Source organism: Rana temporaria, chromosome 8 (assembly GCF_905171775.1).
Source record: "Rana temporaria chromosome 8, aRanTem1.1, whole genome shotgun sequence".
Taxonomy (NCBI): domain Eukaryota; kingdom Metazoa; phylum Chordata; class Amphibia; order Anura; family Ranidae; genus Rana; species Rana temporaria.
In genome coordinates, this window is record NC_053496.1 from 49,277,204 (window position 1) to 49,293,740 (window position 16,537).

Sequence of the window (16,537 nt, forward strand, 5' to 3'; positions counted from 1 at the left end):
TGATTGAGGGGAGTTTTACCAGGTGAAGACCAAATTCAGACCACCTATGCAGTTGAGCTAGCGATGGACTACTATCACCGTAATCTACTGCTGTATGGAGAGACTGGATAGCACTGCACCATTTCTACCGGCACGTCTATGCTGAAAGGATGTGCCATGTCACTATACTCAATATAAAATGGAGAAATGTTTTTTACATTAGCTTCTACAGCATGCTCATAAGAAGGGATCTGTAGATACAGAGGTCAAGCAGCTCATGGTTTCAGCTCCTAGGCTTAGTGCTGGACCCCGACTGTTACTCACAGGTGGTGGTTCCAGCATAGTGCCAGGGAGAGGGCTGGTGTCATTTACCCAGTGCCAATTTAAACAGAGCCCAGGACCCAAATTGTTAAAATGGTGGGCATCAAGTGGCAGCACCTGTAATGTCTGACAGCTTTATGTAGCATTATGACGCCAGATTGAGCTCTGCAATCACTTTTGCAGCAGTTATCTTCTTCTTTTTGGGTCACAATCCTGCAATTTTTTTTGTCTTTCGGCCAGTTGACCAGGTCTGATTTACTAACTGGAGAGTGCAAGATCTGGTGCAGCTGTACATGGTAGCCAATCCACTCCTAACATCAGCTTGACTAAGCTTTGACAAAAACGGGAAGCTGTGTTTTTTTTCTATTCAGAGCTGTACCAGATTTTACACGCACCAGTTTTAGTAACTCAACCTCGTATTTTTTTATTTTTTTTTTGTCTAACTCCTGTAGTTGCCAAAAGGACACATGGGTACTTGGCCCACAAGTTGGGCACCAGGGATCTAGATCCGTGGTGTCCAAACTGGCCCGGGGGCCAGATCCAGCCCTTGGGTATTACTGCTCACCCCAAAAACAGGGCACTATTACTCAGACTAACACCAACAGTGGGCACAACTTCTTCCACTAACACCAATGATGGGGGGACTATTCCATCTCATGATACCAACAACTGGGGCTATTTCTCCCACAGGCACCAATGAGAGGGCATAATTCCTCTCATGGATGCCAATGGGGGGCCCACAATTCAAACCTGCGGACGCCAATGGGGGAGGCACAATTCCTTCCTGCAGATGCCAATGGAGGGGCTCTCATTGACCCAAAAGCATTTTCTATTCACAATGGCCACAGTGCGGACCCAGAAAGCATAAAAAAAAGTAAACTGACCTTTTTTTTTTTTTTAAAGCTTGAAGACCCCTGATCTAGACAAACTGCAGCCACATGGGAATGTTGTACCTTGGAATATTAAGTCACAATGGCAGTTGCACAAATATTCTATCTCCATGCAGCAACAAACCTTTAAACCACTTTTTGGGAACTTGTTAACCTAGTTGTAAAACTGGGGAGCAATAAAAGATTAGCGCTGCTGGAAGCTAAAATAAGCTACAATTTATGAAACTTGTACTGATGAGAGCTAACGAAATGGCAATAGCCATAAACCAGAGACTGCTCTGTCCCTGTGGTTCACACTGTATTTTGTAACCATTGACCATCCATTTTTTTTTTCATCTTTCAGGTCAAGAAGAATGAGCCCATCACCTTCACATTTAGAGTTTTAATGGGTAACAGGATGCTGAATGTGAAAAAGAGCTCCGCCATGGTGTATGGCTTCTATGAACCAGGTAATCTCCGTCAGACCTAGAAAGGAGACCAGAGATCTGGTTTCAGCTCAAACTAATGCTGCAGTATGACCTAAAAACCTTCCAGTTTTTGTGGTAAAGAAGGTACAAGTGAAACTCCAGGCACATAGCTAAACACGGTGCTTAAATTTATGTGTTTGCAGCAGTACCTGCTAAAGAATTTTTCTTTCAATCTGTTAATGAAAGTAAAAGCATAAAAGTTTCATTGTACAAGAGGTCACACAGACCGGAGCCCCAACCAAGATACTGCAAATGTACAATATCTGCTTAAGCTTGGATATGATGGGGGTGAACACTAAGCACATAGACATTCCAAGAGTAAATAAACACCAATAATATGCTAGATAACCGAGCACGCAAAAGAAACAAAAAAAGAGGAAGAGGATCCCACAGGGGGGGGGGGGGGGGCTTATGCAAACAAAGTATAAAGTGGGGGCTAGCTCCAACCATGAGAGCATAAAACCCAAAAGTATAAAAAGGAAAAGAAAATTGAGAGAAGGGACCCAATCGGAAGACTGGGCCAAATATATAAAAAATAAAAGGATGGAAAAAGAGGTAACGCCCAAAGTATCTATTCGAACCAGGAGGTCCTAAGAAAAGTACCTAGGAAAAGAAAACCCCTTCAGATCTACAGTATATTCATGTAATTAGCCCATGCCTCCCAGATCTTCCAAAACGAAGGGGGCAGAGGCATTAAGCTTACTTACCAGGTGCTCGTTGAGCATAATCTAGGAAACTTTGCGCCTGAGCATAGCACTATGCACTGAAGGCCACTTCCAGGATTGAACTATGGCTAGTTTGGCAGCTAAAAACAAAGTGGATCAATCTTTGTGTAGAACGAGAACGGTCAGCAACCTTTTCATTGAGCAGAGCTATATGGAGTAACTCTGGAACAGATACTTCCATATTATGAAAACTTTTTATTCTAGGGATTTCCAACCAAACATGAAGCATGGTACCTGGGGCTTGACAACCCCTAAAACCGAAAGGTAAGGAGATCGCAAATGGCCTTACTAGACATGCTGGAACCATATGCCGATGCGAGTACCCGGCGGGTGCGATCACCGCCGGGCACCCACGATCGCTCGTTACAAAGCGAGAACTGGGAGCTGTGTGTGTAAACACAAAGCTCCCGGTTCTTTCAGGGGGATAAATGACTGATCGTCTGTTCATACAATGTATGAACAGCGATCTGTCATTTCCCCTAGTCAGTCCCACCCCCCCTTCAGTTAGAGTACACTATAGAGAACATAATTAACCCCTTGATCACCCCTAGTGTTAACCCCTTCCCTGTCACTGCCATTTTTACAGTAATCCATTTTTATAGCACTGATCGCTATAAAAATGCCACTGGTCCCAATAATGTGTCAAGTGTACACTCTGATGTTTTTTTGACTGTAGTGATCAGCAAAGGAGCAATCTGACCCCATTAACAATTAGAAAATTGAACGATGATGTATGGCAAGCTTAACTATGGTAATGCAGAAGGTTGAAAATTATAATATATGGACCCGATTCCAGCTGAATGTCCACCTCCCATGAAGATTTGAGGACCTTCATGCATGGTTAATTAACAGTCTTATTCTGCATTGTCTTCTCATTCCATCTTAATGTTCATTGTCTTCCTCAGGTGACAATGGCTATGCTGAATATGAGCACCCCTGTGTAAAAAATCAGTAAAAACAAAATGGTAAGTAATGCTTTAACCAAGAAATTACATTCTTAAGAAAAACTGGGACACCATTTTGAGAGCAAGGGGGACTCGATTTGGTATCCATTGTTGGGCAAAGTGAGATACAAATCAGTATCGGTTGTTGGCCAAAGTTTTAGGTCAAACAGCTCTTGTACTATATTGGTCATATTTTTTCATCCTATAGATCAGGGGTCTCCAAACTGCGGCCAGATGTGGCCCTTTGCTAGCCTTTTTCCGGCCCTTGGGGCACTATTCCTCCCATTGACACCAACAACGGGGGAATTTATTTATCCCAGGATACCAATGATGGGTTACTATTCCTCCTACTAATAGGGGGAATACTCCTTTTCCTATTGACCACCAACCCTGAGGCCATATTTGTTCTCACTGATGCCGGGCCCGTGACATTTTCTTCCCTTGCTGGCCCCAATGCAGCCCTCCTAAAGTCTGAAGGGCAATAAAGTGGCCCTTTGAAAAGTTTGGAGACCCCTGCTATAGGATATCATAGAATCAATGATGCTCAGAATTGAGGGTCCATTGGCGATCCTCCTAATGGTTGACTTGCCTAAATATCTGATCTACAGAGAGTGCTGCCATTCAATCAATCCTTTTTTTTTTTTTTTTTAGGAATATGACTCTGTACATTATACTGATGGCTGGAATATACAGTGGAATATGCAGTGATATCATATATAGTGATATATGAGACTATCACTGCACAGAACTACCAGTACTTGTAAAGACACAGTGGGGTTGATTTACTAAAGGCAAATACACTGCACTTTCCAAAGTGCAGTTGCCCTCTGCAAGAGCAATTGCTCCAGAGCTTAGTTAAATGAGGTAAAGCTTCAATTTGCAAAGAATATCCAATAACGTGCAAGGAAAATAGAAAAAACAGCGCTTTTGCTTGCACATGATTGGATGATGGAAGTCAGCAGAGTTTTTGCTCATTTACCAAGCTCCGGAGCAACTGCTCTTTGCAAAGTCTATTTGCCATTAGTAAATCAACCCCAGTATATTTATATATCAAAATGTGCATCCAAGCCTTAGAGACATGCAGTTATCTAAAATATCTTTGCATGCTGTAGCATTAACAATACCCTTTACTGGAAACGCCATAATTTAAATTTGGCTTTGATGTTAGTCCCCGTCGTAGTTGTCATTTTTGGCTGTTAAAAGCAGCAGAAATACATCCATGACAGATATAAAGTGCAGGCACATGGAAATACCTTCACATAACACAAGTTGGCCAGCAAGGCAGCTAGTAGTAGTGATAAGACGAACACAGGAGAGTAGGCAAGCTATGGCACTAACATGAAGTGGTAGTACTTTGCCTAATCAGAACAGCCCTTCTGTGGTTAGAACAGAGGTGTGAAAGTAGTCATAGGTATGTTTAGGCACCTCCTAGGTACTTGCTCTTGATATCTGTTGTCGGGTTTTGTTAAAGGGACAGCCACTTAGGTCATCTTTACGAATTAAACCACTAACCAAGAACATGCGTGTGCAGATCTGGAGCTTGAACAAGCATGTATATTGCATGTGCCAAAGTCAGTGACTCTGTAGTGAAGGAAGAAGACAACCTTGCACTCACAAGGCCTCTAATATTTCTAATGCCGCATACACACGATCGGTCCATCCGATGAGAACGGACCGTTTTCATCGGTTAACCGATGAAGCTGACTGATGGTTCGTCGCGCCTACACACCATCGGTTAAAAAAAACGATCGTGTCAGAACGCGGTGACGTAAAACACGACGTGCTGAAAAAACGAAGTTCAATGCTTCCAAGCATGCATCGATTTGATTCTGAGCATGCGTGGATTTTTAACCAATGGTCGTGCCTACGAACGATCGGTTTTGTCCTATCGGTTAGGAATCCATCGGTTAAATTTAAAACAAGTTGGCTTTTTTTTAACACTGGTTAAATAACCTATGGGGCCCACACACGATCGGTTTTGACTGTTGAAAACGGACCATCCAGACCGTTGTCCTCTGTTTAACCTATCGTGTGTGCGAGGCCTTACTGGAGCATTTACTGTGAAAATGGTACTGGGGATGAACTTTTGAGTTCAGTGATGTCATTTGTCAATACTGCTAGAGGCTGCTGTGTCTGTAAAAGACTTGAGGGCAACTAAAAAGCAAAAATGAATATGTAAATGCCAAGTCTGTAATGATTTTTGCACAGAGCACCCCCGATCCTCTTGTCGGGTCCCCTGCCAACGCTCCTGGCCCCTCCCTCCTGCCCAGTTCTGCCCTGTGTCCATTCTCACACACCACCACAGCTCGGCCCCATTCCCTCTCCTCATTGGCTGTGATTGACAGCCAATGAGGTGGGAGAATCCTCAGAGCCAAGGCTCTTGTGAACATTGCTGAATCACAATGGGACTCGGGTAAGTGTTAAGGGGAGCCTTTACAACCACTTTAAAGCTGAAGTTTCACCCGATTTTTAGTTTATGAAATCAGCACTTACAGCTTTTTTCCTTGGAGCCGTCATATCTACTCTGGGCACCCGGCCATGACAGCTTGCGGCTTCACGGCCAGGAGTGCACTGAGTGGCGCAGCGCTCTGCCATTGGACAGCGATATTCTGGGACCTGTGTTGTGTCCCAGAAGATCGCTGGCAGGGAGGGGCCACCTAGGGCAAGAAGAGTTGCTGCCTAGGTGGCCGAGGACCTGGAATGATGTCCCCCTAAAAAGAGGACTCGCACTACCCCCCCCCCCCCCCCAAAAACAATGACATGCCAAAGGTGGCATGTTAGGGGGCAAGGAGTGCTTAAAGCAGAAGTTCCACCTTTGGAAGGGTAGTTTCTATGTAAAGCAACCTATTAATTGGCCCTGATTTTTCTATTTTTATAATGCGGTTGCACGACCAGTGTGGATACATATTATTCAGTGAAATAATTGTATTTATTTTTTCCCCCCACAGAAGCTGCTAACAAGATCTTCTCAAACTATTATATTACGTTTCTGGAATTGGTTTCAGGATGGTGTTGTCTGATATCTGTTACTGCCTGTATGCTGCTCTTGGTGTCTGTACAGTGTTGTATTTGCAATTTATTTTTCACTGAACTCAACTTGTATAAACATCTGAAAATAAAAGTCAGCCGTACTGCAACCTCTTGTTTTCATTTATGTGTTGTCTTTCAAATAGATACACTCCATCCAATAGTTCTCATTTTATGGATACATTTATAGAATGGCATAACATCCTAGGCTTGTTCAAGTCAGAATGTGAAAGTACCCACGTGTGTGTGTGTGTGTGTGTGTGTTGTGTTCCCGGTGTTCGCTCTACTGATCGGGATGAGTTTCACGCACGATGAGTCGGAGGATAGCCGGTGGTGTGCCGAGAATAGGACGATGCAGAGTTATGTGTTCAGTGAGATGTCTGGTGATTGACTGCAGACCGCTTCTCAATTTTTTGACAGCGCCCGCCCCCCCCCCCCCCAGTTCTCTGCTCCAGGAGGCCCATGCCTGAAGCTGTGTAAGGGGCCCCATAATTCCTGATGTCGGCCCTGCCTATGGGACTACAAGACTTTGCATAACATTCCATGTTGATGGTCACATGGGGTGTCCTATAGGACTACAAGGGTCAGCGTTCCATATTGATGGTCACATTGGGGGTGTCTTCTATAGGACTACAAGGCTCACCATTCCATATTGATGGTCACATGGGGTGTGTCTTCTAAAGGACCACGTGTGTGTGTGTGTGTGTGTGTGTGTGTGTGTGTTTTTATTTTTCCCCTACCCATAACACAGGGATAGGTAAACTTCAGCCCTCCAGCTTTTTCCATGTCCAATGGGGCATTGCAAGACTGACAGCTACAAGCGTGGCTCCCAGAGGCATGTTGGGACTTGTAGTCTGGCAACAACTAGAACTAGGGCCAAAATGAACCTACCCCGCTGTAACCTTTCTTGATGGAGAGTAAAGCTGCTCTCACACTGATGCGTTTTTGCTACCTTGCTATAAACGCAATCAAAATTTCCCTTTAAATCCTATGGGACGCTGCACTGCAGGTGCAGTGCGTTTCAACAAGTCCTGAATGCTGCATCTTTGGTGTGCATTTTAAAACTGCACCAAAAATGCAGCTCCCCATTGAAAGTTGTGGTGCATTTTTTGTCGCATGTCCATATATTACAGGTGCATGCTGGGAGTCGGGAACCCCGAAAATGCACCTAAAACGCAACAAATTTGCATCAAAAAAGCATGTGTTTTTAACAACCTCCTGCCCGCGCAATAGCTGATAAATGGCTACAACGCAGGCCTTCAGTTTTGGGAGAACATACCTGTGCATGCTCATGTCGCATGACATATGAAAAGCAATGTTTCCCTATGAGCGTCTTAACTGGTCCGACACAAGTCGGTCCGACTTTGAAAATGCTCCCTGTACTACTTTGGTCTGACTTTGATCTTACTTCAGCCCATTGAATATCATTGAAGTCGGATCAAAGTAGGATCCTTGTCCTAACCATCCGACATGCTGATTACTGCATCAGTAGAAGGAATTTATCTCACACTGGCATGGTTTTGATTGGTCAAAGGACAAGTCAGACTATCACAGTCAGATCAAAGTAGTATCCTGTTCATTCAAGTCGGATGGATGTAGGATTGATCTCGCAGAGCAAAATAGGATGAAAGTTGTATAAGGCCCCTTTCACACTTGTGCGACTTCACCGTGATTCGCGACTGCGATTTTCACAAGACAGTCATACGACTGTGTATCCGACTTTGTCCCACAACTTGAAGTACGACTTCAATGAGCAGGGACGCGACTTTGATCCACCAATAATTAGGGAGAACTCCATGGCAATTTTTTTGAAAAAAAAAAACGGCATGGGTTCCCCCTTCATGAGCATACCGGGCCCTTCGGTCTGGTATGGATTTTAAGGGGAACCCCCATATGTCAAAAAACTGGGTGGGGTCCCCCCAAAATTCATACCAGACCTTTATCCCAGCAACCGCCGGTCAGGAAAGGAGGTGGGGACAAGCGAGCACCCCCCCTCCTTAGCCATACCAGGCCTCATGCCCTCAACATAGGGGGGTGGGTGCTTTGGGGCAGCGGGGCCCTGCCCCCCACCCCAAAGAACCTTGTCCCCATGTTGAGGACATGAGCCCCTTCCCGACAACCCTGGCCGTTGGTTGTCGGTCTGCGGATGGGGGGCTTATCGGAATCCGGGAGCCCCCTTTAATAAGGGGGCCCCCCACCTTATGTGAATGAGTATGAGGGTACATTGTACCCCTACCCATTCACCTGGAGGAAAAGTGTCAAAAAAATAAACACACTACAAAGGTTTTTAAAGTAATTTATTGGTCAGCTCCGGGGGTGGTCTCCCGACTTCTCCGCTCTCCGGGGGTCTTCTTCTGACTTTGGGGGCCTTCTCCGCTCTGTTCTGCTCCCCGGTCCTTCTCCCGCTCTCCGGTGCCTTCTTCGGGGCTGGCCACCGCTATCTTCTTTGAAGCTCTTTGACTAGCGGCAGCCAGCCTGGTCTTTCTCGTCGCCTTCTTCCCTCTTCCGATGTTGACTCGATGCTCCCTCCTTATGTAATGCCGGGTGTGCAACGATTTATATAGGCCTCTTATGATGTCACAGTCCCAGCATGCTCCGGGTGGTGACAATATAATTACCCCGCCCCCTTATGTCGCCACTACCCGGAGCATGCTGGGACTGTAACGTCATAAGAGGCCTATATAAATCGTTGTGCATCGCACACCGGCATTACAGCGGGAGGGAGCGTTGAGTCAACATCGGAAGAAAAGGGAAGAAGGCGGCGAAGACCAGGCTGGCCGCCGCTAGTAAAAGAACTTCAAAGAAGATGGCGGCGGCTAGCTCCGAAGAAGGCACCGTGGAGCGCGGATAGCAGAAGACCCCCGAAGTCGGAAGAAGACCCCCGGAGAGCGGAGAAGTCGGAAGAAGACTCCCGGAGCTGACTAATAAATTATTTTAAAAGCCTGTGTAGTGTGTTTTTTTTTTCTTTTTTGACACTTTTCTTCCAGGTGAATGGGTAGGGGTACGATATACCCCCATACTCATTCACATACTGTGGGGGGCCGGGATCTGGGGGCCCCCTTATTAAAGGGGCTCCTGGGTTCCGATAACCCCCCCGCAGACCCCGACACAGTATGAATGGTAGTCATTGAAAATCATGAAGAATGACTTGTCATACGATTTTGCTGTCCAAAATCGTGGTATAAGTGTGAAAGGGGACTAAGGCTGGGTTCACACTGGTACGACAAATGCTCCGACATCGGGAGCTCATGTCGCATGATGTGCGACAATCAATGTTTCCCTATGATAGCCGTCTTAACTGGTGCGACAGTCCGACTTTGAAAATGCTCCATGTACTACTTTGGTCCGACTTTGATCCTACTTCAGCCCATTGAAGTCGGATCCTTGTTCTTACCATCTGACTTTTGACATTTGACATGTGATTACAGCAGCAAAAGGAATTTTATCTCCCACTGGGATTGTTTTGATTGGTCAAAGGACAAGTCAGACTATCACAAAGTTGGATCAAAGTAGTATGCTGTTCATTCAAGTTGGATGTAGGACTGATGTCGCAGAGCAAAGTCGTATAAAAGTCGTGTAGTAACAAGCCTGACTTGGTCTGGGACCACCAATGTCTACCAATAAAATGGAAGTCACCAGAACCTACTTATTTCAAGTTAGAGGGTAATAGAAATTGTCCTTCAATGTGATGAAAGATGGTTGCACAAGAATCGCAAATAGTACTGTCATTTGGCAATACTTGGTAGATTCTCATCACGTCCACTTTCATGCACTGAAGAATTCTCCTCAGCCCATTTAATAATACGATGAGGAAATATGATTGCCATTACCAGTGGGCTTTTCAGCGCCTTTTTATAGCTACTCGCGGGGACAGCTTTACCCCAGATGCCTGCATACTTAGATGTGCCTGTAATCATCAACCACGTGAGTTGCTAAATGTACCTTTTATTAAATCTAACCATATTGCTCCCCTTAGAGGCGCCTATCTTCTCTTTTATACTCTGTAACTCCTGCTGGGTTTTCCTTCCCTTGTGGAGGCTGCCATTTGTAAATGGACATTTTATGGTTACACAACCTATCCGATTTAATAATCTTTTTATATGGACTATAAACTGAAGGACTTATGAATAATGGTTGTGGAACAAATTATCTGAGTTTCCATTATTTCTTATGGGGATATTCGTTTTGAAAAAAAAAAAAGTCCTTTTGGATTACAAGAATGTTTCCGGAACAAATTATGCTCGCAATCCAAGGTTTTTCTGTACTTGGTATCATAAAAAAATTGTTCTGTTTTTCTTTTTAATACTTTTGTTGCATCTCGGTGCTGCTGATCTCCTGTAGCCTTTTTGCAACCAATTCCTGTCTTCATGAACTCCAGCTGTGGTTGCATGGCAAGTCTCAAAGCTCAGATTTCCTAATGGTGACAACCATGCCTGTTTGATTTGTGTTGAAATGGCTACTGGTAGTCTCTAATGGAAGGGTGGCAACACAAGAGCACAAGTAAGATATATAAGGGGGTTGATTTACTGTGCACTTTGCTCCAGAGCTTAGTAAATGAGACAAAGCTTCATTTTGCAATGAATATCCAATCGCATGCAAGGAAAATTTAAAAAAAACAGCATTTTTGCTTGCACATGATTGGATGATGGAAGTCGGTAGAGCTTCTGCTCATTTATTAAAGGGGTTTTCCACCTTTTTTTTAAGTTTATTAAAAGTTAGCAGCTACAAAAAGTGTAGCTGCTGGCTTTTAATAAACTGACACTGTTCCACGGCTCCAGTGACGCGCCGGCCGGGGCTCCGCTACTCGCCAGCCAGCGTCTTCATTCTTAGTGTGGGCACCCGGCAGTGACAGCTTTCGGCTTCACGGCCGGGCACCCACTGCGCATGCCTGATTGGACAGGCGCTCGCCTACAGGGAGGGGCTGTGAAAAGGCGATTAAGCTAATCGCCTTTCCAGCCCCTCGGCGGAAGGAGGAAGTGGGACAGGAAGTCCCCTTCTCCTGAAAAATTACATGCCAAATGTGGCATGTAAGGGGGCGAGGAGTGGGTTAAGAGGAAGTTCCATTTTTAGGTGGAACTCCTCTTTAAGCTGTGGCGCAATGGCTCTTGCAAAGTGCACAGTCTATTTGTTTTTAGTAAATTAACTCCTTGGACAGAATGCTCCATAGGAACAACCTGAACAAATAACCACACTTTGTGCAGACCACACTTGATTTGGTATAAAATAAGCATCCACTCTTAGGCTCCATTCACACTAATGCGTTTTTGGTGCGTTTTGCAGAAAAGCAGGGACTTTTTTAAACATGGGTTCCTATGGAACATGTTCACATCAATGCTTTTTTGTGCCTCTGCGTTTTTGGAAAGGGTCAAACTTTTTTTCCCGCAAAAAACAGCGTTTTGCATGTAATAGAATTCAATGGACCCGCATCCAAAACGCAAGTACTGCGTTTTTACCGTGATTTGCGTTTTTTTTTTACCTGTTTATAGCTGGTTGTTAAAGGAAATGTAAAACAATTAAAATTGATGTAAAAAAAAATTAAAAGCGCAAAATGCAGTAAGCACCGCAAAAATGCTAAAAAGCAACATGCATAGGTGTGAATCGAGCCTTACATCAAGGATAAGGATTGACATCACTGTGATGAAGGATGGAGCACCTCTCCAAGAATCACATGAAGACGGAAGAAATGGTAAAGGTCCAGGATTCATACACAGTTCCACCAGGCAAGCGACACACAGAAGCCAGGGTTTGTTGGCAGCATTCGGTGACAAGGTAAGGAAGCTGCGGGGAGAGGCACTGCACACAGCTTCACAGAGCTGCCAACAAGGATGGAAAGAAAACGGCAATGCGTTTCCGGACATCATTATTTTTTTTTTCAAGCCTTTTTTTTATTATTTTTATAGTTTTTTTTTTTGTTAATCAAAAAAAAAATTACATTTGGAATAATTGGTGAATAACGAGAACTAAGATGAGATTAAATAAATGACAACATTCTTTATCTACATTTGTCCTGGATCTTTTTAGCAAAATACATAGAGCAACACACTATCGAACCATAATGACCCTCTGGCCAACACAAGGGGGTGGATTCAGGTAGGGGCGCGCACTACTACGGAGGCGCAGCGTACCGTTTTTATGCTACGCCTCCGTAAATTACGTGCGCTACGCTTCATTCACGAAGCGGTAGCTCCGTAATTTGCGTGTGCGCTCCGTAAAACTGCCCGGCGTAAGCGCGCGTAATTTAAATGAACCCGTAGGTGGCGTGGATCATTTAAATTAGGCGCGTTCCCGCGCCGAATGTAGTGCGCATGCTCCTTCGGGAAAATTTGCTTGAACGTAAATGGCGTCCAGCGCCATTCACGATTCACTTACGCAAACAAAGTAATTTTTAAAAATCTGACCACTACGGGAACGCCACCTAGCGGCCATCGTAAGAATGCAGCCTGCGATACGACGGCATAAGAGCCTTATGCCAGTCATATCTTAGGCTGCAGTCGGCGTATCGAGCTTTCTGAATACAGAAAAGTCGATACGCCGGCGCAACTAAGCAATTGCGCTGCGTATCTATGGATACGCAGACGCAATTGCTTACTGAATCTACCCCAAGGTGTCTGAGCTGAATTGCTCAGGGATTTGGGTGTGGATAGTCCACAAAAATCGGGAGAAATAAATATTGAACCATACTCACAAAAATCAAATAAAGAAAAAGGGGGAGGGAAGGGGGAAAGGGATTAGATGGCAAGGAGGGAAACGGGAAGTGAGAGGAGATCACAGAATGAAAAGAAGCACAGAGTAGAAAAGGGAAAGGGTTCCTTCAGGCCAGGGGCAGAGGATATCAAACTGGAAGGCCCAGACTGGATGGGTGCAAGGTCAAAAGAGCGTAAGAGCACCACGGCCCCATACCTCGGTTGTATACCCACAAAAAAAAAGCCTGTAAGGCAAAGGCAAAATGAGCTATTATGTTCCGCATGCTAGCTCATTATGAAATGCTTACCTTAGAATAAAAGTTCCGGCAAGGAGCTCTGATTTTCCATCAATGTCAGCCGGACCTTCAAATCGCATGCGTGGCTAATATCAGCGGCTGCATGAAAGGTGAATCTTTCCTGAACCGTACAGGTTTAAGGGATATTCATTTTACCTACAGGTAAGCTTTATTATAGGCTTACCTGTAGGTAAAATGTTAAAAAAAAGGGGTATACAACCACTTTAAGAAATTTACCAAGCCAAAACTATTTTGTCAAACATGATTGAAATTGTAGAAGGAACAATAATTGGTACATGGAAAGCAAAAAATTTACTTTTTCCAAAAAACATTCCTACAGAGGAAAGGCCAGAAACCAGTGCTGCTATATTAAAGCACAAATCACGATTTCAAATTGTATAAAAAAAAAGAAATAAAAATTTCCTTTTTTATGTCATGTGCATAAATCATTTAACAGTTGTTAATAAAATTTAAAATGAAGTGAAGTGAACAATTAATTGTGTACACTTAAAATTCTGTAAATGTGTACGTACATTTTTTCTTTGTGGTTCTTTGTATAAATAAATATAATGGTTTTTAAAAGAATGATTTTTTTTTATTTTTTTTTTTCAAATTAATGGTTTTGAATTTTGGTAAACATATTATTTAAAAAAAATAACAATATTAACATTACTATCAAAAAAAATCAAGAACAATTTTTAATCATTAAGTGTTTTTATTAAATTATAAATAATATACAAATATTTAAAAAATGAAAAAAAAAAAACACATATCATTTATATATTTTGATATATAATAATTTTTTAATACATTTATTATATACATATACACAACCACACACACACACAAATAAATATATATATATATATATATATATATATATATATATAGTGTGTATGTTTTTACATAAATGGCAAAATGTATAATAATAGTCTAACAACTATTTAAAAAAAATGGTTTGTCTGCCACGTTGTTATGGCACCAGAGATAAGTATATTATCTACACTAAAAAGTGTAGATAACATTCTTTTTACAGAAACACAAAAAAGCTGCTATACTACAATTGTAGATAACATTATTTTTACATAACATACTAAACAAAAAACTGATAATACAATGTGTTACAATTAAAAAAAAATGTGTGTGTATATAAAAAAATATATAAAATTATTTATATAAATAAATATTATCGATATTTCTCTCTCTAAATAAATGTGTATATATAGATTGAGAAATAAAGTAAAATTATAGATATACAAGTATATATATTTATAAAAAAGAAAAACAATATTTGCACATTTGAAACATAAAATAAATAATTATTGAAAATCACTCTCTCTATATTAAATTACAAAAGAATATTGCATGAAAACCATCTATCTGTCTATCTATATTGTAACTAAATAAAGGTGCCTGGAATAAGATTTTTAAAGCTAACCTGAACTAAAGCAGCACCGCTCTCTTCCATCTTCACTCCTAAGACCCCATTCACATCTAGGCGTTTTTACGCCTGTAGCGCTACGCCTCTGCCGCCAGAGGGCTGGAAATACATGTCCCTCTATGGAGATGGTTCACATCTCCACGCCGAACGCCGAACGCCGGACGCCTGCGGCGTGAAAAAAGGTCCCGGACCTTTTTTTCAGGCGTCTGAGCGTTCGGCTAGGAGATGGCAATCATCTCCATAGAGGGGGTCATCTTGGGGCACATCTAGGCGGACAATACCCGCGTTTTGTCGCCGCAAATCGCGGTACAAAACGCCGCTATTTTTACCGCGATTTGCGGCGACAAAACGCCGCGATTTCGTCCGTCTAGATGTGAATGCAGCCTAAATCTTACTTTATGTAATATTCTTTGCTATCGCAACGGGGTGGGCACTTAGGGCCAGATTCACATACATTTGCGGCCGTGTAACGTAACCCGTTTACGATACACCGCCGCAAGTTTCCAGTTTTAGTGCCCGATCCACAAAGCACTTACCTGGAAACTTGCGGCGGTGTATCGTAAATACGTCCGGCGCAAGGCGGGCCAATTCAAATGGGCATGTGCCATTTAAATTAGGTGCGCTCCCGCGCCGGACCTACTGCGCATGCTCCGTTTCGCAATTCCCGTCGTGCTTTGCGCGCAGTGACGTCATTTTTTCGAACGGCGACGCGCATAGCGTAATTCCGTATTCCCGGACGGCTTACGCAAACGACGGTCATTTTTAAATTTCGACGCGGGAACGACGGCCATACTTTAGACAGCAATACGATTGCTGACTAAAGTTAGGGCACCCAAAACGATGACTAACTTTGCGACGGGAAACTAGACTAGCGGCGACGTAGCGAACGCAAAAAACCAAACGCTGGTTTACGACGCAAACTCCCCCCAGCGGCGGCCACGGTACTGCATCCTAAGATCCGACAGTGTAAAACAATTACACCTGTCGGATCTTAGGGATATCTATGCGTAACTGATTCTATGAATCAGTCGCATAGATAGAAACAGAGATACGACGGCGTATCAGGAGATACGCCGTCGTATCTCCTTTGTGAATCTGGGCCTTTGATGGCAACCTGAGTCTCTCTCTCTAACAGTACAAAATGCTGACCTAAATAAAATAAGGAAAATATATATATATAACTATGTATATTATGTATGTATGATTTTTTCCAAATTTTGGGCCTCTGTTTCAGCCATGGCGGTTCTGTGAGTGACCACTATTGTTGTCTGGGAGAGGACCAAGCAAGAGGCTGGTATCTCAGGAGGGGCCTGGAAACTTCATTGAAGGATAAACCATATACTGAGAGGCTTGATGGTGATCACATCAGACTTGAGTTCTACAGAAGTTAATCTGGAGAGATCCGGGTGCTGAATCCTGTGCTAGGGGATTCTGGACCGAAAGTGTCTCCCTTCAAAGGAAGGTCTGTGCCAGAGGCTGTACCTTGTTTCGTGCGCACAGTCCGGCTACTAGGCCAGTGAGAGGGACCTATCCGGGGGGCAAAACCCACTCTGGCTAGCGTGGCGACAAGAGCTGTGTTGCTGGAAGCGGGAGTGTTTCCGGATTGAAATTACGCACCTGAACCTACCTACCCGTTTACCCTTCCACCTCTTCAACCACTTCTTTATTACCAAGTTCTTCAAAATAATCTTAGAAAAGAAGTGTAAAGTGTGGATATTGAACTTTTTCATCTAGTACCCTGGACGGCGAGGAGAAAGAGGTAAC

The 16,537-nt window shown here is 43.4% G+C and overlaps 1 protein-coding gene across 1 annotated transcript in view; it reads left to right on the forward strand.

Moving 5' to 3' along the window:
* LOC120946914 (ovostatin homolog) overlaps positions 1-6,463 on the forward strand; it is a 137,191-nt gene extending 130,728 nt beyond the window's left edge. The window contains exons 34-36 of the mRNA XM_040361738.1: positions 1,534-1,639; positions 3,288-3,347; positions 6,275-6,463. Of these exons, the coding sequence (XP_040217672.1) occupies positions 1,534-1,639; positions 3,288-3,337 (156 nt within the window). The 3' untranslated portion in view covers positions 3,338-3,347; positions 6,275-6,463. The remainder of the gene's footprint in view (positions 1-1,533; positions 1,640-3,287; positions 3,348-6,274) is intronic.
* The last annotated feature ends 10,074 nt before the right edge of the window (positions 6,464-16,537 follow it).